Source organism: Convolutriloba macropyga, chromosome 13 (assembly GCF_964194025.1).
Source record: "Convolutriloba macropyga chromosome 13, txConMacr16.3, whole genome shotgun sequence".
Lineage (NCBI taxonomy): Eukaryota > Metazoa > Xenacoelomorpha > Acoela > Convolutidae > Convolutriloba > Convolutriloba macropyga.
The window spans coordinates 12,054,823-12,079,465 of record NC_134480.1 but is presented as its reverse complement, the minus strand read 5'-3'; the positions used below and the strand labels follow the sequence as shown (position 1 = coordinate 12,079,465).

Here is a 24,643-nt window from a genome sequence, read left to right as displayed (position 1 = left end):
AAGATTAAAATTTATATTAAGAACTCCAGTTGACATCAACTTTAAATACAAGACATCAATAATAAAATTACAAAATGTTAACTAAGGACCAGTAGCAGACGTTCGCCCCTTTTAGGCACGACAAAGGGCACGAAAAGAAATTTCATTAACAGAGTAAATAATCAATTTATCACCAGAACCAATACCTGTAAAAATTTTAAACAAAAATACTGGAGGGGTGGTCCATTAGAAAAAAATTAGATCATTAAGAGTTGGATCACAACTACACATCGAGAAACAAGTAAATTGGACAACAAAAAATTAAACTGCCAACAAATCGAACTTTCAGTGTATTTCCAAAGACTGTCGTTCCAAAGATAGAGATCATAGACCCGTCGAGAAGCTTTGACCTGCTGCTTCTTACAACGGAAATGCACGAACATCTCCGCTTCAGGACACCTTTGTGAGATATATTATGGGCATGGACCGACTAAATGAGCTCAAGTAGCAGAAGCTAATTCGACAGATAAACGATTTTCAACTTCGAACTAAAATTTGCACGTTTGTCAACCGGCAAGAAAAAAACAATGAAATTTTATGAGAATGTAATAATTTAACCGATTGAATTCTGTAAACAGAAAAAAGGATACAAAATAGCTGAGACGAACAGGGAAAAGAATCCAACCACCAGCTACCTAAATTGCAACATGGGAAACGCCCTGCGACAACTCCATAATTTTTGAGCCAAGCGCCCTCAACGCGCATTTAAAAGATACTTTTGTTGTCAAAGAGGTAATCAAGGTATGTAAAATTACACAACTTGCTACTTCAGCTGTGTGCACATTCGGAAAAACTATGTTTCATGAGTTGTGTTGGTGCCCTCATACAGACATCTAAATTTTGAAGAAATATTAAAGAGCTTAACTGTCAACTTTTTGTTCCAAAAGATCCTCCAAAAATCTTTTAATTGACTAAGGTTTGAATTTTAAAAGATTTTGAAAAAGCTGTTCTGTTATCCTTTAGAACCTAGCGTTCTTTCCGAGATGCTTCTCATACGATAACAGAGGAGCTTAGCTTCATTTAAGCAAATAATTTGAACTACTTTTACGGTAGCTTTAACAAAAGAATCAGTTCACTGTGTAATCTAGTGAAAACATTGATAAAAATTATTTGTAGCAACCGAACTAATTGATTTACTAAAAAATTTTATTACAAAAATCATGATGCCTTTAGTCGATCCAGTGACAGTTTTAGATTTAAGCACGAAAACATTTGAGTTAGCACGCATGACATCTCAGATCGCAAGAATCAGACTGGCTTGAATGCGCCAGATGCATCCGTCAAGTAATTATTTAAGGAACTCTATTTTTCAATTTCTACGGAGTGGATGCATGAGTTACGGCAGTACACTAATCCAATATGCAGAAGGCAGATATAACCTACGCCCGGATGGAAGCGTCCAAAAATTAGAAATCCAATTTATGTTTAACAATGAAAATCTCAATTCTTGGTATTCTTTAGAACGTGAAAAAGGAAACAAGAAAACAAACTCTTCTGAGAAATCGCTCATCTTTAGCAAATAATTTTATCACGTCGACTTATCACTAACATCCAAATTTGTCTCCTAATAAATGTAGTAATTTAAGGTCGAGATCATTCCTGTAAATAAAAATCAAAACGGGACAGGGGATGGAAACTAATGGAACTCTGTGACGAATTTCTGTCCGAATAGCACTTACTCCACTTCGAGCTTATCCATGTATAATTTCACCCAAATCTATTCTTTTTAATACGCAGGTTATACAAACTTTGAAAAGCTAATATGCTCAAAAGTCTCAAACGCTTTCTTTAAGTCCAATAGGACGCTAATTTCAAGAGTCCTATTTTCTAATTTTTGAAGTCCATGAGAACGTATTCGTGCTGATTAGTCCTGTTGATTAGTTGAAGTTTTTCATCTCAAGTCAACTGTCCTATACTTAGTTATGAAAACATATTACTTCAAATAGAAATATTTTTTTTTCTAGCTATAGATTCCATTATATACATAAATTAAACTGCTGTGATCAAGTAAACAAACAAAAAGAGGTATTTCAAGCACAGTCTTATCGACTGAAATGATCTGTCAACCAATGAATTTTTTTGTATGAAAAAATTTACAAATCAGTATGAACAGAAGTCACTAAAAAGCTGCTATTTTAAGTATTTAAGCGAAATTTAAGTACCAAATAAAGAAACACTAGTACTAAATATAGCACAATATCTGATAAATATATAAATTTCATTTCCTCCATAGCACATCCACTATTACTAAAGAATTAAAATCTTAGGGTACTTATGATCTCGCTGATGGTTCCGTTTCAGGAGTTGCTCATCATTTTAGATTGTTATTTACATGTTCAAATTCTCTCTTTATTTCTATCTATAACGTTTTTCCAATTAATTTAAGCTTTACAATTTGTTTTTATATGAATTATTTGAAAAATCAGAAAATAAAATTAGGAAAATCACATCACAGCTCTAAACAAAGATGTAGCCTACTCACGAGGGTCATAAAGAACGTCTGGGTCCATCTTAATAACTAAAGGACGGTTAGGCGTTCTATGATAAGAAAAACCACAATAGAAGGAAGAAACGACAGGTAATACCATAAAAGGATAAAACCAATCTCAGGAGGAGGAGCCCAAACAGATCCCAATAAATTTTTATTAAGGCTGAAGTTTATTTTTCCGAGACTAAATTTACAATTGCGTCACACAGAATTTTACCACACGCTTGTTACCGCCATCGGGAAGTAATCAAACTGCAGTTGTTAAATAATTTGGAGGAAATCATTACAACAGTGTGACAACTTTTGTAAAATCAACTCTCGTTGCGATTTCAACAGTTGCATAATTTACGCCACTCTAGCTGATAAGAACAATTTTCTGCCTCGGGGCAATTTGTTACAGAATATTTGAATGATCTCATAACTTGTTCACGTTAATTGTAAATCTTTGTGCGAAAATGAAATTAATTTTTTTCTTTAAAACAGTGGGGAGAAAAGACTTATTAGACATAAAAACAGTTTCGTCGCCGTTTCAAATTTTGGTATTAATCACTGGGTGTTAAAATATATTTTACCCAAAAATTTTTTGCGATTTTTTTAATGCAGCATTTAATTAAGTAAAGCGACTTTCCCTCTCCAGTCATGTCTAGCCATATAACACCCATTCAAAACCCGATGCCCTGTGAAGCCATTCCGACCATGCATAACTCTCCAGTTATTAATGAAGATAACAAACCCGGGAGTTAATTTCAACGTCACTTCGTTCTGCTTGCTTTGGATTAATTCTGCCATTTTCCTCAACGCTTTGTAAAAAGCTCGTTGGTCCGAAACAGATAAATGAGATTGGTCAATATCGCGATCGTAATCATTGTAGCGAATCTGTTTCAAAAATGGGAATCCTTTGGAACTTTCAACTATTACAGGGCCGTTGGCTTCAAACTTTGCGCGTCCTGGTTCTAGGTATCTGTAGTTTATACTGATTCTGCGAAGAGTCTCGTATAATTCAGGATCCGATTTGTAGAGCAAATTTGCGATGTTGAATCCGTCTACTAAGAGAGTTTCTCCACCGGTTCCGTCGTGGCTTAATATATGGAACACCTCGAAAACGCTGAAAATTACCCAAAAAATTTTAAAATCAGTGGTGAGGTTTAAGCAATCCGAATTTTTTTCAATCAATAAAACTGCGAATGAGGCACTGCATTAATGTCGAACGACAATCGTACTAATACGGTTAAAATTTGTTGCATAATTACTTTCAGTTTACGATAAAACTCCTCCAATTAGTAGGAACTATATTGCTTGAATATCTGCCCCAAATGCTACGAACCTCTATCTTAGTATTCCTTAATTAAACTTTACCCAGGATTTCTGGTTCCTCTGAACACTCAAATATTTTTCACTGTTCTTTCTGTTTCAAACTTCAGCTAAATAATTTGAGCTTTTTTTGTAGCAGCTGGATAAAAACAATGTTTGGTGCTAAATAACGTTTCTGAAATACCATTTTCGATATAATGATTTGATATGTGTTATGCTTTCAAATGCCAATGTGTGAACATTTTGTGCCATGCACAGAACAAGCGAGCCTTTTGTTTACCGAAATGCTTAAACAATTTACATGGCGATGCTTTATGTTTATTTCACTAAAATCATATTGAGTATCGGAATTTCGCAAAGGTCCAGCCTCCTTTTCAACTCCCCGTCAAGCTTGGTGACACACAAAATTTCATATCCACAAGTTTCAAACTTATGCAGAGTAATTTGCCATTCATAAATTTTGCCAATTTTTACCAATTTGCCATAATTTCTAAAAAAGATTGAATCTCAAACTTATTAGGTCCTGCTTATCTTCTACTTTTACAAAGGAAATCAAATATTAAATTTTTGACCTGTATTCGAATCTTAATATGCCAAAAATTGTTCACCCTTTTCTGATATATTGTTCAGACAACCCATTTTGACAGACTTAAAAAACCACTTCGAATTGTTTATTGAAATTGCGCATGTCTTCGATGATAAATTTACTCATTTGATGCATAGGCACTGTCAAACCCTCATTGGGTACTAGAGTCATTAGTTGAAAAAGCGGATCAATCCCAACCTCAGTTTGTTGTGATGCTCATTTCGCTTCATTGGTTGTTTTATAGCATGGAGCTATGTCACAAAAACACGTTCACAGGCATAAAAGTTATATGCCCTCTATAAGCCGTGAGTCCGAAACTGGAGTAGATACGAAAAACAAGAAGTACCCTCTTGCATATAAGTAGTTTCTATAAAGGGAGCTGTTTTTCTGTTTCTAATCCTTGTCATTTTCTCTCTGTTCTCCATCGACATCAAATTATAACGAGATACCTAAGCATTGAGTTATATTTACTAAGCTGATTTTGTTAGTTGGAGTTGTATGCCGTTGTCTCCTTGTGCAAAACTGAGGTTTTGCATGAAAAAATTGCGGAGGAGGGGCAAAATTGTTTTGAGCTCACCCGTTTGTTCTTAACTACACCCAAATAGCACAAAAATTTCCCCATTTTTATTCTCATTACTCAATTGGAGGTCATAATTAATTATAAGTTGTCCTAAACTTCACTGCTAGAATGAAACTGGTTGAGGAAACCATTGCTCACACTGTTATTGTCGACTTATTATTTATACCTGGACTCCGAGAGGACTGTCAAAGTAGGTTGTATCTGTGTGAGTTCTAAGAGGAACATTTGAGTATGCTGTGTCTGACTGCTCCATGTTGGCAGTAACAATCCAAGTTTTGTCACTGTAGTAGTTCCGACTGATCACTCCAATCTGCTCACACACACGCTCAGTCCCCTTCTGAAAAATGAGACTTCTGATTTACAACATTGCAACAGGCTAGAGGTGTACATCGTTGCAAAGATCTTTTTAACCAAATTTCTGAAACTAATTATAATTTATAGCTGTACATCAAACCACGTTTCTCGATCAGCGCAGACAAAAAATATCCCCTACTGTCATATAGATCTGTCTGTTTTGAATCACTTCCCAAGTAAAAATGTTCTCTTCAAAAACAGCTACTTCGGATTTGGTAATTATCAAAAAAAATCTGAATTATTTAAACTTAAGTCGCTTAAAAAAATTAATGTTATAAGTGGTTGTTTTAAGTGATCACAAAGCATCAAACATTACCGACTAACGTCGGGCGAATTGCTCTCAAACGACCGGCGAGCGGTTGGCTTCGTCAGTAGCTAGCCACGGGGGGGTGTGCACCGGGGGCTGATGGGGGGGCAACAGCGCGGTGGGGGGGGGGGTGGAGGCAATAGTGGGGGGGGGGGGTGTTTTAACCTCTAAGAACCGCCCTTCACACCATAAGTATAAGTCTCCAAAACAGTTTAAGCTGAAACAGAGCTGAAAGGCTCTAAGAGCACTTAATGCCCGCTGGTCGCTACCTGTTTATCCCGTTTTTGAGGACGAAAAGTCAGAAGCGTCAGACGAAAAATCGGTCAAGCAAAAAATCGCATAAAAAAGACCAACAGGACTAATATAAATGCTACAAACTTCGTTTGAGAGCAATTAAGTACACCAAAATAACCAAAATTTGACTTTCCTCCTTAAATTCTCTGTAATAAAGATGTTTAAACTCTTTTACTGACAAAATGTATTCCTGCAGGTTGAGCATTTCTCTTAATTTAAACGTTTTTTTGTTTTATGTTTACTCGTTGACGTTTCTCGTCTAATGTCTATATGGAAATTTACACTTTCTAACAAAACCTTTCAATATTTAACCGTTGCTCCATCTTGATCAATATTTTGATCCAAAAAAGTGTTTACCATCATCGTCATGTTTTCAACTATCCAGAAATTTCCTTAGAACTTTTCAAAGCACGTTTAAAAATTCTTTTTTAATTGCTCTCAAACGAAGTTTGTAGCAATTATATTAGTCCTGTCGGTCTTTTTTTATGCGATTTTTCGCATGACCGATTTTCCGTCTGACGCTTATGACTTTTCATCCTCAAAAACGGGATAAACAGGTAGCGCCCAGCGGGCATTAAGTGCTCTTAGAGCCTTTCAGCTCAAACTGTTATGGAGACTTATACTTACTTATGGTGTGAAGGGCGGTTCTTAGAGGTCGAAGACACCCCAACTGTTGACCCCCCTCCCACTTGCCCCTACCCCCCCCCACTGCGATGTTACCCCCCACCCCACTGTTGCCACCACCACCCCCTCCCCATCAGCCCCCGGTGCACCCCCCCCATGGCTACGCTCGAACAACCGATCGCTAAAAACACGCAATTTTATACTAATTTTCAATTTTTTCAAGCTTTTTGAAAATTTTTGTCATTTTTCTGATTTTTATCAGTCCTAGGTGTCAAGGAACCTCCTCTAGGTTTTTATAAAAGGTTACTGCACAGTTTCTAGTGGTAGTGGAATGGTTTCAGCATTTTAACATAGCGAATTTTAGCATTTTACTAAAACAAATTTTGCATTTTTTTTCAATTTTGACATTTATTGTCAAAATGTTTTTGAACCTTTTTGAATTTTTTAATCATTTTTTTCCAGCACCAGGGTTCTAGGGACCTCCTCCAAAGCTTCTGGAGTTAATGGAATGGTAATCAATATTTTAATGATTCCAGCTTCAGCAATTTTTTGATAAAACTTGATTTTATTTTTTTTTCAAATTTTCGAAAATTATTATCTGGATCCAAGTTTAAGGATCTTTATGAGCCAGTGATTCTATTTAAAGCTTGGAATAGGGATACTGGATAGTTTCTTGAGAAGATGAAAGGGTTTTGGAGATTTTAATATTGTGAATATTAGCAAGATTTTGTTAAAATTTGCGATTGTTTTCAAAAGTATTGAATATTTTTGTCCTTTTCTGAGTTTAACGATCATTACTGGCCAACGAAGTTTTTCAAGTCCTGCAGATGGGTTACTTGACTTAAATCCAGAGACAAAAATTAGTTCTGAAGATTTTCACTGTGAAATCTGGAAGCTTTTTTAAATTTTGCAATATTTTAAAATATCCATTTCTTATTTGATTTATTTACTAACAAGGCTAGAAAACTAAAAGTTGCAGAGTCGAATCAAGCTAAAGCGAGCCTCACTATACCTTGGCTTGCTACTGACGAAGTCAACCGCTCGCCGGTCGTTTCAGAGCAATTCGCCGGACGTTAGTCGGTTATGTTTATTATTTGGAGGTTTCATAGTACAACTTGGCTCTCTAAAACAAACGTACACACCAAGTTTATTGTAATTCTAGCAACACAAATATTCAATATTTTTCTGACAAAATTAGCACTGAAATTAGCTTGCGCGCGTATAAGTGTGTGCTTGCATGCATAACTGCATGCATGAATATGCGTGTGAATGTAACTGTGATCGTGCACCTCAGATCCGAAAAAGACCGTGATCTCGAACATGGACCTTTAAGTAGAATATCGTGACTCAAAGTGTAGGCATCAAATGATCATATTTATAAATGCTCACTTTGGTTTCCAAAACTTTGCTTAGTTTTCTAAAGTTCAATATGTTTCCGATCGTTCGCATCATTTTCTAACCCTGACATTGAACGTAGCAGCTAAAATTGTCCGTCATGTATAATGGATTCTAATGAAAATTTCTTTTTTCGTGAGTTGATGCAGAGGGTAACCATGACAATATCGTTGGCCATCGTTCTAGCCTCTATATTTATTTTGCCATAATTGTTCCGACCCCTCTCGAGGGGCGGAGGAACTATATACTCAAATGGGTTTTTTTTGTTCGACAATTTTGGCCGATCGATATATTCATCGTAGAGAGTTGAGACTGGTATCATTAGAAAGCTTGTCCAGCGTAGAATATGGAATTAAAAAGAGTTTTTTGATTTTCGTTTTTTACAGGGAGTTATCGAGGTTTAAATTTTTGAGAAAATAGAGTGAATTCCGTTGATTTCATTCACATTTTCCGGAATTTTTGACTAAAATTTTGCTAATTTTGCTAAAATTTGTTAAATGTTTATAAGAAAGTGTTATTGATTTTATTTTAAAAGACGAAAAAACAATTGTCAGCTATTTTATTTAACTTTTTGGTCTAAAATTCTGCCTAAACATTTCAAAATTCAGACTTCATCAAAAAAAAGCACCAAATAAGTTTCTTTAGTCCACTTTGATTAAATTTGCAGGAAGTGCACACCCAAACACCACTAACACAAACTTTGTAGACTCAAAAGGGGGTATTTCTACTCCAACATCCGTTGCGAGTGCTCCGTATTTAAAATTTTGCCGTTTCTTGCTAACTTTACTCGTTGATTATCAAAAACGCAGCATTAATATTTGATTTTTAATTAACAAAATATCTATATCTTTAAAATTTGAAAAATTATGAGTTTTAAATGGACAAAAAGCATTAGCAGAGCTAGTTTCGCACCAATCTTCGTTGCAAAGATCTTTTTAACCAAATTTCTGAAACTAATTATAATTTATAGCTGTACATCAAGCCACGTTTCTCGATCAGCGCAGACAAAAAATATCCCCTACTGTCATATAGATCTGTCTGTTTTGAATCACTTCCCAAGTAAAAATGTTCTCTTCAAAAACAGCTACTTCGGATTTGGTAATTATCAAAAAAAATCTGAATTCTTTAAACTTAAGTGGCTTAAAAAAGTTAATGTTATAAGTGGTTGTTTTAAGTGATCACAAAGCATCAAACATTACCGAGTAACGTCGGGCGAATTGCTCTCAAACGACCGGCGAGCGGTTGGCTTCGTCAGTAGCTAGCCACGGGGAGGGGGTGTAGACCGGGGGCTGATGGGGGGCAACAGCGCGGTGGGGGGGGGGGTGGAGGCAATAGTGGGGGGGGGGGGGTGTTTTAACCTCTAAGAACCGCCCTTCACACCATAAGTATAAGTCTCCAAAACAGTTTGAGCTGAAACAGAGCTGAAAGGCTCTAAGAGCACTTAATGCCCGCTGGTCGCTACCTGTTTATCCCGTTTTTGAGGACGAAAAGTCAGAAGCGTCAGACGAAAAATCGGTCAAGCGAAAAATCGCATAAAAAGACCAACAGGACTAATATAAATGCTACAAACTTCGTTTGAGAGCAATTAAGTACACCAAAATAAACAAAATTTGACTTTCCTCCTTAAATTCTCTGTAATAAATATGTTTAAACTCTCTTTTACTGACAAAATGTATTCCTGCAGGTTGAGCATTTCTCTAAATTTAAACGTTTTTTTGTTTTATGTTTACTCGTTGACGTTTCTCGTCTAATGTCTAAATGGAAATTTACACTTTCTAACAAAACCTTTCAATATTTAACAGTTGCTCCATCTTGATCAATATTTTGATCCAAAAAAGTGTTTACCATCATCGGCATGTTTTCAACTATCCAGAAATTTCCTTAGAACTTTTCCAAGCACGTTTAAAAATTCTTTTTTAATTGCTCTCAAACGAAGTTTGTAGCAATTATATTAGTCCTGTCGGTCTTTTTTATGCGATTTTTCGCATGACCGATTTTCCGTCTGACGCTTTTGACTTTTCGTCCTCAAAAACGGGATAAACAGGTAGCGCCCAGCGGGCATTAAGTGCTCTTAGAGCCTTTCAGCTCAAACTGTTATGGAGACTTATACTTACTTATGTTGTGAAGGGCGGTTCTTAGAGGTCGAAGACACCCCAACTGTTGACCCCCCTCCCACTTGCCCCTACCCCCCCCCACTGCGATGTTACCCCCCACCCCACTGTTGCCACCACCACCACCCCCTCCCCATCAGCCCCCGGTGCACCCCCCCCCCCATGGCTACGCTCGAACAACCGATCGCTAAAAACACGCAATTTTATACTAATTTTCAATTTTTGTCAAGCTTTTTGAAAATTTTTGTCATTTTTCTGATTTTTATCAGTCCTAGGTGTCAAGGAACCTCCTCTAGGTTTTTATAAAAGGTTACTGCACAGTTTCTAGTGGTAGTGGAATGGTTTCAGCATTTTAAAATAGCGAATTTTAGCATTTTACTAAAACAAAATTTGCATTTTTTTTTCAATTTTGACATTTACTGTCAAAATGTTTTTGAACCTTTTTGAATTTTTTAATCATTTTTTTCCAGCACCATGGTTCTAGGGACCTCCTCCAAAGTTTCTGGAGTTGATGGAATGGTAATCAATATTTTAATGATTCCAGCTTCAGCAATTTTTTGATAAAACTTGATTTTATTTTTTTTTCAAATTTTCGAAAATTATTATCTTGATCCAAGTTTAAGGATCTTTATGAGCCAGTGATTCTATTTAAAGCTTGGAATAGGGATACTGGATAGTTTCTTGAGAAGATGAAAGGGTTTTGGAGATTTTAATATTGTGAATATTAGCAAGATTTTGTTAAAATTTGCGATTGTTTTCAAAAGTATTGAATATTTTTGTCCTTTTCTGAGTTTAACGATCATTACTGGCCAACGAAGTTTTTCAAGTCCTGCAGATGGGTTACTTGACTTAAATCCAGAGACAAAAATTAGTTCTGAAGATTTTCACTGTGAAATCTGGAAGCTTTTTTAAATTTTGCAATATTTTAAAATATCCATTTCTTATTTGATTTATTTACTAACAAGGCTAGAAAACTAAAAGTTGCAGAGTCGAATCAAGCTAAAGCGAGCCTCACTATACCGTGGCTTGCTACTGACGAAGTCAACCGCTCGCCGGTCGTTTGAGAGCAATTCGCCGGAAGTTAGTCGGTTATGTTTATTATTTGGAGGTTTCATAGTACAACTTGGCTCTCTAAAACAAACGTACACACCAAGTTTATTGTAATTCTAGCAACACAACTATTCAATATTTTTCTGACAAAATTAGCACTGAAATTAGCTTGCGCGCGTATAAGTGTGTGCTTGCATGCATAACTGCATGCATGAATATGCGTGTGAATGTAACTGTGATCGTGCACCTCAGATCCGAAAAAGACCGTGATCTCGAACATGAACCTTTAAGTAGAATATCGTGACTCAAAGTGTAGGCATCAAATGATCATATTTATAAATGCTCACTTTGGTTTCCAAAACTTTGCTTAGTTTTCTAAAGTTCAATATGTTTCCGATCGTTCGCATCATTTTCTAACCCTGACATTGAACGTAGCAGCTAAAATTGTCCGTCATGTATAATGGATTCTAATGAAAATTTCATTTTTTTTCGTGAGTTGATGCAGAGGGTAACCATGACAATATCGTTGGCCATCGTTCTAGCCTCTACATTTATTTTGCCATAATTGTTCCGACCCCTCTCGAGGGGCGGAGGAACTATATACTCAAATGGGTTTTTTTTGTTCGACAATTTTGGCCGATCGATATATTCATCGTAGAGAGTTGAGACTGGTATCATAAGAAAGCTTGTCCAGCGTAGAATATGGAATTAAAAAGAGTTTTTTGATTTTCGTTTTTTACAGGGAGTTATCGAGGTTTAAATTTTTGAGAAAATAGAGTGAATTCCGTTGATTTCATTCACATTTTCCGGAATTTTTGACTAAAATTTTGCTAATTTTGCTAAAATTTGTTAAATGTTTATAAGAAAGTGTGATTGATTTTATTTTAAAAGACGAAAAAACAATTGTCAGCTATTTCATTTAACTTTTTGGTCTAAAATTCTGCCTAAACATTTCAAAATTCAGACTTCATCAAAAACAGCACCAAATAAGTTTCTTTAGTCCACTTTGATTAAATTTGCAGGAAGTACACACCCAAACACCACTAACACAAACTTTGTAGACTCAAAAGGGGGCATTTCTACTCCAACATCCGTTGCGAGTGCTCCGTATTTAAAATTTTGCCGTTTCTTGCTAACTTTACTCGTTGATTATCAAAAACGCAGCATTAATTTTTGATTTTTAATTAACAAAATATCTATATCTTTAAAATTTGAAAAATTATGAGTTCTAAATGGACAAAAAGCATTAGCAGAGCTAGTTTCGCACCAATCTTGGACTGTTACAACCCAAGATTAATTTGCATTGTAATCAGTCGGTCTTTTTTATTAAAAAAAATTCGATCTTTTTTATATATTGATTTAATAACAGATCACTTTAAATCAAAGCTCACTAGTGATAGGTCCAATTAGCTTCCTACTTAACTCCTAATTTTTGTATCTCAATTTTTACATGAACGCTTTTCGTCGTTTTAACTTTAAAAAATATTTGCATTTTTTATAAATAATGGCTTATTGAAATTTGCCTCCATTTTTCTCTTAATTTGGTCAACTCGTTGCTTAGTGTCAGCAATGAAAGAATGCTTTTTTTTATTGAATTCAAATTCAATCTTTATTGCCGTTTTACATTTTCAGTTATGGTTTTCTGGCTTTGATACTAGATTTGACTTTTTTATTTTCAGGTATTTGCCCATTTTTCACGTTTTCTAGTTTTGTCAAATTATCAGGTTTTTGACAGTTCATATATCACAACATTGGCGTTCAAAATAAAACACAAACTGTAATATAAAGATCCTTAAGGATATAGACTCTGGTTTTAACGGCTTCGACAATACTTCCTCGAAGAATTTAATTGAATTTTTTAATTTTGTCTTTAACTGTCGTTTTTAATTTGTCTTTTTAGTCGTACGAAATTTCCTGTACAATGAAACGGTTTCATTGGCTTTTCATGGAAAAGTACATGGGTCAAAATTCTGATATTAGTAGATAGCTGTTGGCTTTCATGACTTTGAAGAAAACAATTGTTTTCCAAAATTTTAAAACTTTTTTTTCTCAATTTTGTTCCCCTTATTGTCTGTTTTTTACCTAGTCTCGTTAATTACAGGCCAAATATGACAGTATTCTTGTAAAGGGAAAGTGTCAAAGGGATTAGTGTCACAAAATCTGATATTTTTAAAGAATTTGTTATGACTTTACTGGCTTCGACACGGGTTTTTCACAAAAAGAAAAAAAAATAATTTTTGATTTTGTTCATACTTTACGTTTACTTTATAGTAAAATAAGACGTAAGATATATTCTGGACAATGGGCAATTGCAGGTCTTAGGCATTTCCTTTGGGAGGATAAGCGAAAATATTTATTTAATTCATTTTGTAATTAATGGCTTTTATGTCTTTGGAAATAATTATTTCTTCGAAAAAAAGTATTACTTAATTGCTTTTCTTTTTTGTCCAATTGTGGACTGGTTTCATTAACAAGAGGTCACATAATGGAATATCCGTATTCGAAGAAGGTGCAATCGAAAAAATTTTGGGGGCCAAAATATGGCTTTACGGCTTCGAAAGCGTTAAGGCTTTAGGCTTAGAAACACTGGTCACTGGTAGTCGTAAACCTAAGGGATATTTTATTTGATTTCTGATGGTTTTAATTACTTTGAAATTAATTGTTTTTAAAAAAAATACAATACGCCAATTTTTAAAATTTACTGTTTTTGTTCTCTATTGTCTAATTGTTACCAAGCCTTATTATGGACTGGTCCTATATCTTTTCTGCGGAATTACAAGTTATTTTGTTTAGTTTCAGTTTTATCTGACGCTGTTTTGACTTTGTTATTAAGTTCTGTTTTTAAAAACGCTTATATATTTTTTGATGTAATTAATGTTTGTTGTTGTTGTTTGATTTTTCCGTTTGTCTTGACTCGCTTTCTTAATATTGACATATCTCATGAATCTAATGCATCATTTTTTACTCCACTGAGTTAATTGCTTTGGAGGCTATCTTTTCGTTCATACACCGGGCTTTTTTTTGAAAAATACTTGAATTTTTGGGGTTTTCTAACTGTTCCTCATTTGGTAGACAATTATGCCAACATTGTGGATGAGCGGGGTCGGAACCTTATGTGCGATCGCACATTACCGAGCCTCCTTGTTATATTTATACATGCATTTGCTGAGCATGAAGGCGTTAAAAAACATGTTAGCAAGAGATGTTGCGTTTACGTTGCGCCGCTTTGCAAAAGAAACGCGGAACAGGTATTAACTGGTATCGCTGTCTGCGGCATTCTTTTATTCTCTCAAAACTCAATTAAGAAAATCAGCTCTGTTAGCTTATAGATATTTTAAGGAACTGACTGCCTTGCCGGTACCAGGGCTTCCACAGACTTTCAATTCCCAGCTGAAGAAGTATGAAGAAAAATTTTGTGTTGCAATTCATAGCTTAAAAAGCATTGGCCTACTAAGTTAGCCAGAGAAAAGGCGCAGAGTCCGATGACAGGACTAAGTTGAAAAAGCTCAGCGCCGAGATGAAAAATTGCCCCGAGGTTATCAAATTGCTTGCCACATTAAAATATACCATGAAAGAAAAGTTTTTCTTGAAGTTTAATAGCACCGCAATTACCTTCATTTCCTTAAATGTGGGTCCAACAATTTGTCTTAAGAATCTCCTGGTGGGCGAGGAGTTGGTCACCCTTGGAAGTCAACCAGCAACAGGATAGCCTATCAGTGCGGTAAAATGCAAGGAAAAGCAAGATGTGACAAGAGATGTTGCACAGGAAGTAAAAGGAAATCGGAGACCACTGAAAAGTGAGCATTTGCTTCCTTTTCAGTGGTCTCCAAAAATGAAGCAAGTTTTTGGTCTCTTTATAACAAAGAAATACTTTTTGGCTAGAAAGTTCTCTTTGCCACCTGAGAGTCCACTTTGTCCACCTCAGCAACTTGTATTTTAGTATTTGCCGATAAAGTGGAAAAATCTGCCAATTACACGCCTGCAGTATCAGAAAATACGTGCCGTCATGTCCCCAAGATCCTTTGAAAGAAAGCACGCAAAAGAAGAAAACGGAGGTCAGCAGGGTCAAATATCAAAAAAAACAATCTCAAATGGTCCAGAAGTATCAAAAGATTAAAAGAAGATGGTGGTTACAAGCCATGTTTAAGCTCCTATACTTCGCACGTTTTAAAGCTCCTCACATATACAGTCTAACGTGCTACATGCGTTGTGAAACGCGCTGAACCACATGTAGAAGCTCAATACATGCTCGAATCTTAGCATTCCTAAAAGATACAACATAACAAAGCCAAAAGAGTCGTAGGAAAAAAATGCTGGTACATAGGGTAGTAGACGCAAATTTTACGCATCGGTAGTGTAAGCAAAAATACTTAATGCTGTTAAGCGAGGGGCTGGAGTTCGAGCCCGAATTGGTGCTAAAGAGAAAGTGCAGATTCTTTTAAGCCATCTTCTATTCCTTTGATTTTCTTCTGATGCTTTTGCGAGCCTGCATTAAAATGATCCAATTCAAGATGCCATTATACTCATAACTTTCCGAAGTTGATTTTCCTAGGTTAATTTCATAGGAAGAGTGAACAAATTTGACACATGACCAATTTTCGGTTTTTGAACAACAGCCTTTCTGTTTACCCCTCACTCAAAAATAAATTCCCTTGCTTCGTACGTTAACTTGCTTTGTTTGACCATTATCTGTAAATTTGTCCAAAAACGTTATTCTGTTTGCATGACAATGTTGTATCATTTGCAAATGATCAAATTGTCTATTCCTTCATTAAAATCGTTACGTCAAATAATTACGCGAATAACGTAGAAAAAAATTGCCCGGTAGCTTACCTAGAAAAACAGAGTGACTCATTGTAAACAGGGGCTTCAAACAAAAACTCTCATTTACATTAATGAAAAAAAATATAATCAGCTTAGCTGTTTATAACCCTAATATTAAAACTTAAAGCGATATACGTGTTTGTTAAATCATATATACTTGGAATCAACATCTTGGAAGCAACATTCATTATCCATTTATACCGATTTCAGCCGAAAACTAATAGAGACCACAACACGGGTATAAATACACAGCATTTATATTTATTTTTATATAATAAACTTTATTATATTCATTCATATATATGAACGATTCATTTTTGACCTTTTTCCCAACCAGATCATTAGCCAAATATTATTATTTTTTTCGAAATAAAATTGCTTTGTAATCGTTAGTTGAAATAAAATAGCTTGAGAATGGTGCAACGAAATTGGAGAATATAGGCACACAAAGAGAACCATAAAATCCTGAGTCCGGAGTCCAAAGACATGCATACGGTTTTGACTCAGGAAATGCAAAATGTAAATATTAAACAGTTTTTCCACGTAGCTCCAGGCACAGTTCTTTTTCTGCCAGATACCGCAGATAAGCTCTACAGAGTTCAAGTACTAGAAAACTACGATCATTATTATACATGCATTTGCTGAGCATGAAGGCGTTAAAAAACATGTTAGCAAGAGATGTTGCGTTTACGTTGCGCCGCTTTGCAAAAGAAACGCGGAACAGGTATTAACTGGTATCGCTGTCTGCGGCATTCTTTTATTCTCTCAAAACTCAATTAAGAAAATCAGCTCTGTTAGCTTATAGATATTTTAAGGAACTGACTGCCTTGCCGGTACCAGGGCTTCCACAGACTTTCAATTCCCAGCTGAAGAAGTATGAAGAAAAATTTTGTGTTGCAATTCATAGCTTAAAAAGCATTGGCCTACTAAGTTAGCCAGAGAAAAGGCGCAGAGTCCGATGACAGGACTAAGTTGAAAAAGCTCAGCGCCGAGATGAAAAATTGCCCCGAGGTTATCAAATTGCTTGCCACATTAAAATATACCATGAAAGAAAAGTTTTTCTTGAAGTTTAATAGCACCGCAATTACCTTCATTTCCTTAAATGTGGGTCCAACAATTTGTCTTAAGAATCTCCTGGTGGGCGAGGAGTTGGTCACCCATGGAAGTCAACCAGCAACAGGATAGCCTATCAGTGCGGTAAAATGCAAGGAAAAGCAAGATGTGACAAGAGATGTTGCACAGGAAGTAAAAGGAAATCGGAGACCACTGAAAAGTGAGCATTTGCTTCCTTTTCAGTGGTCTCCAAAAATGAAGCAAGTTTTTGGTCTCTTTATAACAAAGAAATACTTTTTGGCTAGAAAGTTCTCTTTGCCACCTGAGAGTCCACTTTGTCCACCTCAGCAACTTGTATTTTAGTATTTGCCGATAAAGTGGAAAAATCTGCCAATTACACGCCTGCAGTATCAGAAAATACGTGCCGTCATGTCCCCAAGATCCTTTGAAAGAAAGCACGCAAAAGAAGAAAACGGAGGTCAGCAGGGTCAAATATCAAAAAAAACAATCTCAAATGGTCCAGAAGTATCAAAAGATTAAAAGAAGATGGTGGTTACAAGCCATGTTTAAGCTCCTATACTTCGCACGTTTTAAAGCTCCTCACATATACAGTCTAACGTGCTACATGCGTTGTGAAACGCGCTGAACCACATGTAGAAGCTCAATACATGCTCGAATCTTAGCATTCCTAAAAGATACAACATAACAAAGCCAAAAGAGTCGTAGGAAAAAAATGCTGGTACATAGGGTAGTAGACGCAAATTTTACGCATCGGTAGTGTAAGCAAAAATACTTAATGCTGTTAAGCGAGGGGCTGGAGTTCGAGCCCGAATTGGTGCTAAAGAGAAAGTGCAGATTCTTTTAAGCCATCTTCTATTCCTTTGATTTTCTTCTGATGCTTTTGCGAGCCTGCATTAAAATGATCCAATTCAAGATGCCATTATACTCATAACTTTCCGAAGTTGATTTTCCTAGGTTAATTTCATAGGAAGAGTGAACAAATTTGACACATGACCAATTTTCGGTTTTTGAACAACAGCCTTTCTGTTTACCCCTCACTCAAAAATAAATTCCCTTGCTTCGTACGTTAACTTGCTTTGTTTGACCATTATCTGTAAATTTGTCCAAAAACGTTATTCTGTTTGCATGACAATGTTGTATCATTTGCAAATGATCAAATTGTCTATTCCTTCATTAAAATCGTTACGTCAAATAATTACGCGAATAACGTAGAAAAAAATTGCCCGGTAGCTTACCTAGAAAAACAGAGTGACTCATTGTAAACAGGGGCTTCAAACAAAAACTCTCATTTACATTAATGAAAAAAATATAATCAGCTTAGCTGTTTATAACCCTAATATTAAAACTTAAAGCGATATACGTGTTTGTTAAATCATATATACTTGGAATCAACATCTTGGAAGCAACATTCATTATCCATTTATACTGATTTCAGCCGAAAACTAATAGAGACCACAACACGGGTATAAATACACAGCATTTATATTTATTTTTATATAATAAACTTTATTATATTCATTCATATATATGAACGATTCATTTTTGACCTTTTTCCCAACCAGATCATTAGCCAAATATTATTATTTTTTTCGAAATAAAATTGCTTTGTAATCGTTAGTTGAAATAAAATAGCTTGAGAATGGTGCAACGAAATTGGAGAATATAGGCACACAAAGAGAACCATAAAATCCTGAGTCCGGAGTCCAAAGACATGCATACGGTTTTGACTCAGGAAATGCAAAATGTAAATATTAAACAGTTTTTCCACGTAGCTCCAGGCACAGTTCTTTTTCTGCCAGATACCGCAGATAAGCTCTACAGAGTTCAAGTACTAGAAAACTACGATCAATTCATCAAAATAAGATATCCTGGTTGGGGGTTAGAGCACGACGCTTGGTTCAATTACAAATCAATTTGAGCGTATTCAAAATAAAAGAGCAGTAGGGCAGCCGTCGGAAAATTAAGACCTCACAAATAAAATAGACAATCTATCGGTCTCCTGTGATTCCAGTCAGTTGAATAACTCAAATTTTGCAAGTGTTGATCTCAAAAAAAATCGAAAGTAAAAAATTGTCTGAGGTGTTGACACTTTTGAGTTCGTACGTGCCAACCTGTCGCTTTGTTGCAATCAAATCCAGAGCAGGATGGTCCCAATTGCTATCAAGTATTCTTCTTGAATGTGTTGATGCTCCAGACAACAAGACAAATTGGCCTAAACTTTTCGCGGTTTCAAAATGCGTTCTACGTGCTTGTAACCGGGAAGGCAAAAAACAAAAGCGCAATCAAGACCATCGTCACGCAGAAAGTTTTGACCATTGGAAAGCCGGTGAATTTGGAAAGCTTGAGTCAGAAGCTGTCTCCATGAAACAATCAAAAAGACAACGAACAGCACTGAAGAAAAAACGGCCAGAGCAAAAACGTGCTTACAAGGTCAATTTGGCCGAGCTGCTAAAGTTTAAGCTTCCGAAGGTCTGGTACCGATAACTAAGCGCTTGAAACGTTACACCCGAAAGAACCGTTACCCTACTTCGGTATACCTGACGACATTGCATCCAATGCGTTCCAATTCATTGATAACGTAGTTTATGAACAACTGAAGACATTCAGCACGCACACTGCAGCAAGTCCCTCTAAGGTGTTTCCAGAACATCTTCTGCAGCAGTAGACTGCACTGCACCTGATCGGTCTGAGTTTGCTCTGAAAGCGATAACAAAGTTTATAAACTTTGGCAGCAGGGGACTCTTTCTTGCTTTTGTTTCCTAAGCACTCTGCTGCGCTTCACTCACGGCTTTATCCAAAAAGAAAAGTGGGTGCGTCCGATAGCAGTTGGCGAAGTGTTGCGACGCCTCCTAACAAAATACCTGACAAGTGAAGCTAAATCAGAACCAATTGAGCTGTTTGATAGTCTGCAATTGGGAGTCGGCGTTAGCAGAGAGGCGCTGAAACAACCATTCATTCGTCAAAAATTACATACGATAACATAATTAGTGCTCAGTCGGAAGAAGGCGTGCTTCAAATTGATTTCCAAAACACTTTTAACTCAGTCAAGCGTTCACACTTACTAAAAGCGACATGCGAATTTATGCCTGGAATTGCCGCCTTCACCAGTTTTTCCTTCTCCCAGCACAAACCTCTCTTTTATAACAATGCAATTATTCAAAGTGAATCGTTTGTTCAACAGGGTGATCCGCTGGGACCGTTATTGTTCTCCTTGACGTTATGGCAAATCATACAGAAGATCAAGACGTCAGTTCCGAGTTTGTTACAGCACACTGGGTACTTAGAAGATGGGTTCAAGGCTGGGTCTGGAGATCAGATCAAACAAACGCTTGAAATCCCAGACAACGAAGCTCCTGACAGAGGCCTAATACTGAGAAAAGACAAATGTGAGTTGTGGTCAATTGAAGATATACCCTCCGATGATCAGGCAGTAAGAACGAATTTGGGAAAGGTTTTTGAACTTCTGGGCGCTGCAATTGGTACAAAAAATTTTTTCGCATCTTAATTGAAGAGGAGAGTTCAATTCTGGGCAATTTACATCACCTCAAAAATCCTCAATGTGCATTAAGTATCCTTCGTTACTGTTTGGGAACACAGAACACGGAAAGAGTCTTCCTTACCTATCAGTCTGTCAGGACTAGGCATCAGACAGTCACAAGATCAATACAAAGGAGCGTTTGGGGGCTCAATCATAGCCTCAGACGAGCTGGTCAACAAAATAGGCTTCCCTCAGAAGTGACACTTTTTAAAGAGTTACACATGAGTCTGGAACCGTTCAATCAATTTTCGCACACTCAAAAGAAGATCCAAGAAGCACTTGATAAAGATAAAACTGCTGCCCTAATAAGAAATCAAACGTCAGCCAAGGAAAAGACAAGACTCCAATCACTAAGCCTGCCTCATCCTAGCGCGTGGCTTGCTCCGCCTCCAATTCCCGCTCTAGGTCTACAACTTTCGGCTAAAAAATTTCCAGTCAGTTTAAGTACAGGCTCGGAATCGCGGTTTATGATCAAGAAAGAAAATGTCCTTATTACAGGTCAGGTACATTGAACACATTTGCTGACCATGCAGTTGCCTGCCACGGAAGGGGAGATGCAACTTTAAGGCACGATAGAATTCGCGATTGTATAGCTTCCGCCTGTTCAGCAGCTAATTTGTCCCCACCAATTGAAAAACGCAATCATCGCGGAAAATAACTCACGCCAAGGAGACGTCTCTCTGCCTTCTTGGAAATCTGGCCAATCAGCTGCTCTAGCCATAACCGTGACTTCCTCTCTGCAACCGAACATTATTTCTCATGCGGCAGAGAAGTCAGGCTATGCAATTGAAGCTGCAGAAGATCGAAAATATGCTCAGTATGAAAAGAGCTGTGCTCAACAAGGAATTTTGATTGTCCCTCTGGCAATCAAAGTTTTGGGCGGTCTGTCGAGGACTCCGAAGAAGGCTTCACTGCATATGTCGTTGTTAGCTGATAGCAGAAAATATCAGTCAGTGGGACATTACATTGCCTTCAATAGAGCAGTTCAGTCATTTTTTGTGGTCATTATACTATGATCAGCTACTATGCTGTTGTCGCGAGCTCAGTAGTTGAACGCATCATTTACTTGAACTTGTCTGATAATTAGCGATCCGATTACGTGGAACGAGAAGAAGATAACTACTCCTAGACGCTTATGTTGAGCGGAATCAATCTCTTGATGAGTTAGAAACACGCCCAGAATCATTATTGAGCTCACCCAATGAGAGGGGAGCTTTTTCTTAAGCAATGTCATCCAACAGGAGGACACTTGTGTCTTTTTTCTTACCTGACCAAAGTGGGGAGAATAAAAACAAACATGTGAATACATAAAAAACCGCTGATGAAATGAGATTCCTAAACTGTTGATCTGTTGTATTGATAACCAGCGTTATGTTAACCAAGTTAATTTTCTTTTGCTTTCTGATCAAGCTATGCAACGAGCATTAAAGTGCTCGCATAAACTTTCAATACAAAGTTTTTGCAGTTTGAAGGCTTTTCGTTTGGAACTCATCATTTTTTGCATATATATGTATATAGAAATATATATGCAAAAAAGGATGAGTTCCAAACGGAAAGTCCTCAAACTCCAAAAACTTTGTACTAAAATTTTGTGCGAGAAAATTAATGCTCGTTGCATAGCTTGATTACAAAGCAAGTTAATTTCAACTAACGATTACAAAACAAATAATTACAACGATTACAAAGCAAGTTTATTCCAAAAAAATAATATTTGGCTAATGATCTTGATAGGAAAATTTCTAAAATTAATCGTCTGCAAATAATATATTAAAAGCCAGGCTTATAAAACTTACATCGCTCGGATCCACATTCTTAGCAAACGCCACTCCAAACTTGTACAAACACCGGTGAAAATTGTCCATATATTTCTTCCCATACGGTCCCAACAATCCATTAGCATCCACAGCCTGGCTAAGAACCAAATCCTCGAACTGCCCGCTGTTCCAAAATACCTCCGGTGGTTCACAGCTACTTTTATTGAGAAATGATAAATCAAAAACAGTGCTTTGTTCGTTACTCCAGTTTAGTTCCAAGTTATTGTGATCAAGTAATTCCCAGCTTAGAAGCTCCACGTTCGAATCAATGTCCATTATGTTGTCCATTCTTTGAAATGTTTTGGGTTCGAACGTCTTCGCATTGTTGTCCAATAGATATTCATATGTTAAACTGATCGCGCGCCCCGATCCCTTTGAAACCTCTATAAAACGATCACCTCTCTTTATGTCGAAGGTATGTTTCAGTCTAGCTTGTTGTGACAAAGGTCTGGCAAAAACCGTCCGAATACCTGCACGCATTGATTGTGCTAAAAGTGTTTGTTGTTTTCTGAGGTAGTTTTTGAGGGGGCAATGAGCTTTCGGACAAAAGAAGGCCTTTAAACTCGCCATTGTGATCTTCTAAGGAATTGCGTAAAATGCGAAATGAAACAGCAACTTCAAAATCGCGATAAACAAAGCTAAAGGTCATGTTTTAGCAGTCACTTCAAATGTGATCCAAAATGTCCCATTGATTTGAAACGTTTCAACCAGCTCGAACATGTTTGCGCTAACTCACATTGGTGAAGAGCTGAGCACTACAAGTTGTTTTCTGGCCGGTACCAATGAAGCAACTTTGAATCCACCACCTCAATTTTTTTCAATTGCGTCTAAAAAGAATCGTTCATCTGCCAAATGTGGACGCACTTCTGCTGTCGAGACCTGTTTTGCAACACATTTAACCAAATTATGAATTAGTAAAAGAATTACCAGCTCAGGAAATAACTTTCTTCGAGCTAAATACAGCCCATATGTAATGAGCTGCTACTGTCACCTCCAGATCAGTACATCAAAGTGTAACAGGAAAACCTCAAGCAAGTACTTCACTTTGAGTACGAAGATTCTTTGGGAGCGAGGCTTTTATAGATTCAGAACAACAGACATCAAATTAATCAATATGGACCAGCTAAAATATTTCAATGGACCTGTAGTATCTTAGTAAACAACAACCACAAACTTTTTATTGCTCACACAAAAAACATCGACACTACTTAAATGAAGTTCAAAAATTATTTTGTTGGAACAAACAGAAGTAATCAGCTACTGTCATTGGTTCTGTCACTCGGGTGAAAAAAAGGTGCGAGGGTAAAAGACATCAATCCAGTTACATCTAAGAGGAACAACAAAGGCCAAGCATTAGAAACACTGGGTGTAAACCTAGAATTACCCAACATTGGAAGCCTCTGGATAATCAAAGTACTCTCCCCAGGTATTAGGACAGCATTCTCTAGAACCTGGTCATCCGTGGAGTCTTCAACTCTCCTCATCAGTAGCTTTACTGTACCAACAAGACCAAAAACGGTGAAAAAACGGTGCAACTAAACAAACTCATTCGCGTAATAACTGATTGTTCGAACCATGTAGCCGCAGTTACGTAGTACGGTATCAAAATAAGCTGCCTACTTTATCGCTGTGGACCAAGCAGAGACCCACCCCAAAAATCAGAAATTGGGACACTCTGCAACTGATTGTAAAGAAGAACTGAGATGTCTGCAGAGTGCAGGTCAACACATAAAAAAACCGGCAAAGAATTAAAACAAAAAGCAAAATGTTCAAACTGTGGACGCCCCCACGCAACTGTGTATAGAGGCTGTCCGAATTATCACAACGCCTTGCTCGAAAGAACAAAGCAGGATTAAATTACTCTAAAGGCATTCGAAAGAACTTAGACGCTACTCCAACTGCACAATCAGTAACCAATGTTATAGTTCCCGAAGTTCTCCGTAAAATCAGATCGAATGTTAGCACAAAGTCATAGAGAGATATAAATAGCATGCTCAGAAAGATACCCAAATGATTTAAACGAAATGGATGACCAGGAAATTTATGAGAACGTCAAAAAATCAAACCATATGCTAACTTTTATTGCAAAAATATGTGTCAGACCAACAGCCATCAGAGTATTTATTATGACAAGCTTAAAATATTTCAAACGAAATATTCCTGACACAAATAACATTGACATTGTTTTCTTATATGAAGTTAAAAAAATAAGACCACTGTGAACCCAAAATTTTTAGCGAAACAGATACACGAC

At 36.7% G+C, this 24,643-nt stretch overlaps 2 protein-coding genes across 2 annotated transcripts in view; both read right to left on the bottom strand.

The window, feature by feature from the left end:
- LOC142351596 (xaa-Pro aminopeptidase ApepP-like) overlaps positions 1-24,643 on the bottom strand; it is a 702,879-nt gene that overhangs the window by 597,490 nt on the left and 80,746 nt on the right. The window lies entirely within an intron of this gene.
- LOC142351973 (trimethyllysine dioxygenase, mitochondrial-like) lies at positions 1,977-23,621 on the bottom strand. The gene is made up of 3 exons (XM_075404266.1): positions 22,369-23,621; positions 5,171-5,341; positions 1,977-3,622 (listed from the first exon to the last, which is right to left on the bottom strand). Exons 1-3 carry the CDS (start codon positions 22,957-22,959, stop codon positions 3,134-3,136), a joined length of 1,251 nt encoding a protein of 416 aa, XP_075260381.1. The 5' UTR covers positions 22,960-23,621; the 3' UTR covers positions 1,977-3,133.

Excerpts from the sequence above, each read along its gene's own strand:
- LOC142351973 (XM_075404266.1), bottom strand. The coding sequence starts at position 22,959 with ATGGCGAGTTTAAAGGCCTTCTTTTGTCCGAAAGCTCATTGCCCCCTC. Across the intron at positions 5,342-22,368 it reads AGAATGTGGATCCGAGCGAT|AAGGGGACTGAGCGTGTGTG; the intron begins GTAAGTTTTATA and ends CTCATTTTTCAG. Across the intron at positions 3,623-5,170 it reads ACAGTCCTCTCGGAGTCCAG|GTGTTCCATATATTAAGCCA; the intron begins GTATAAATAATA and ends AGCGTTTTCGAG.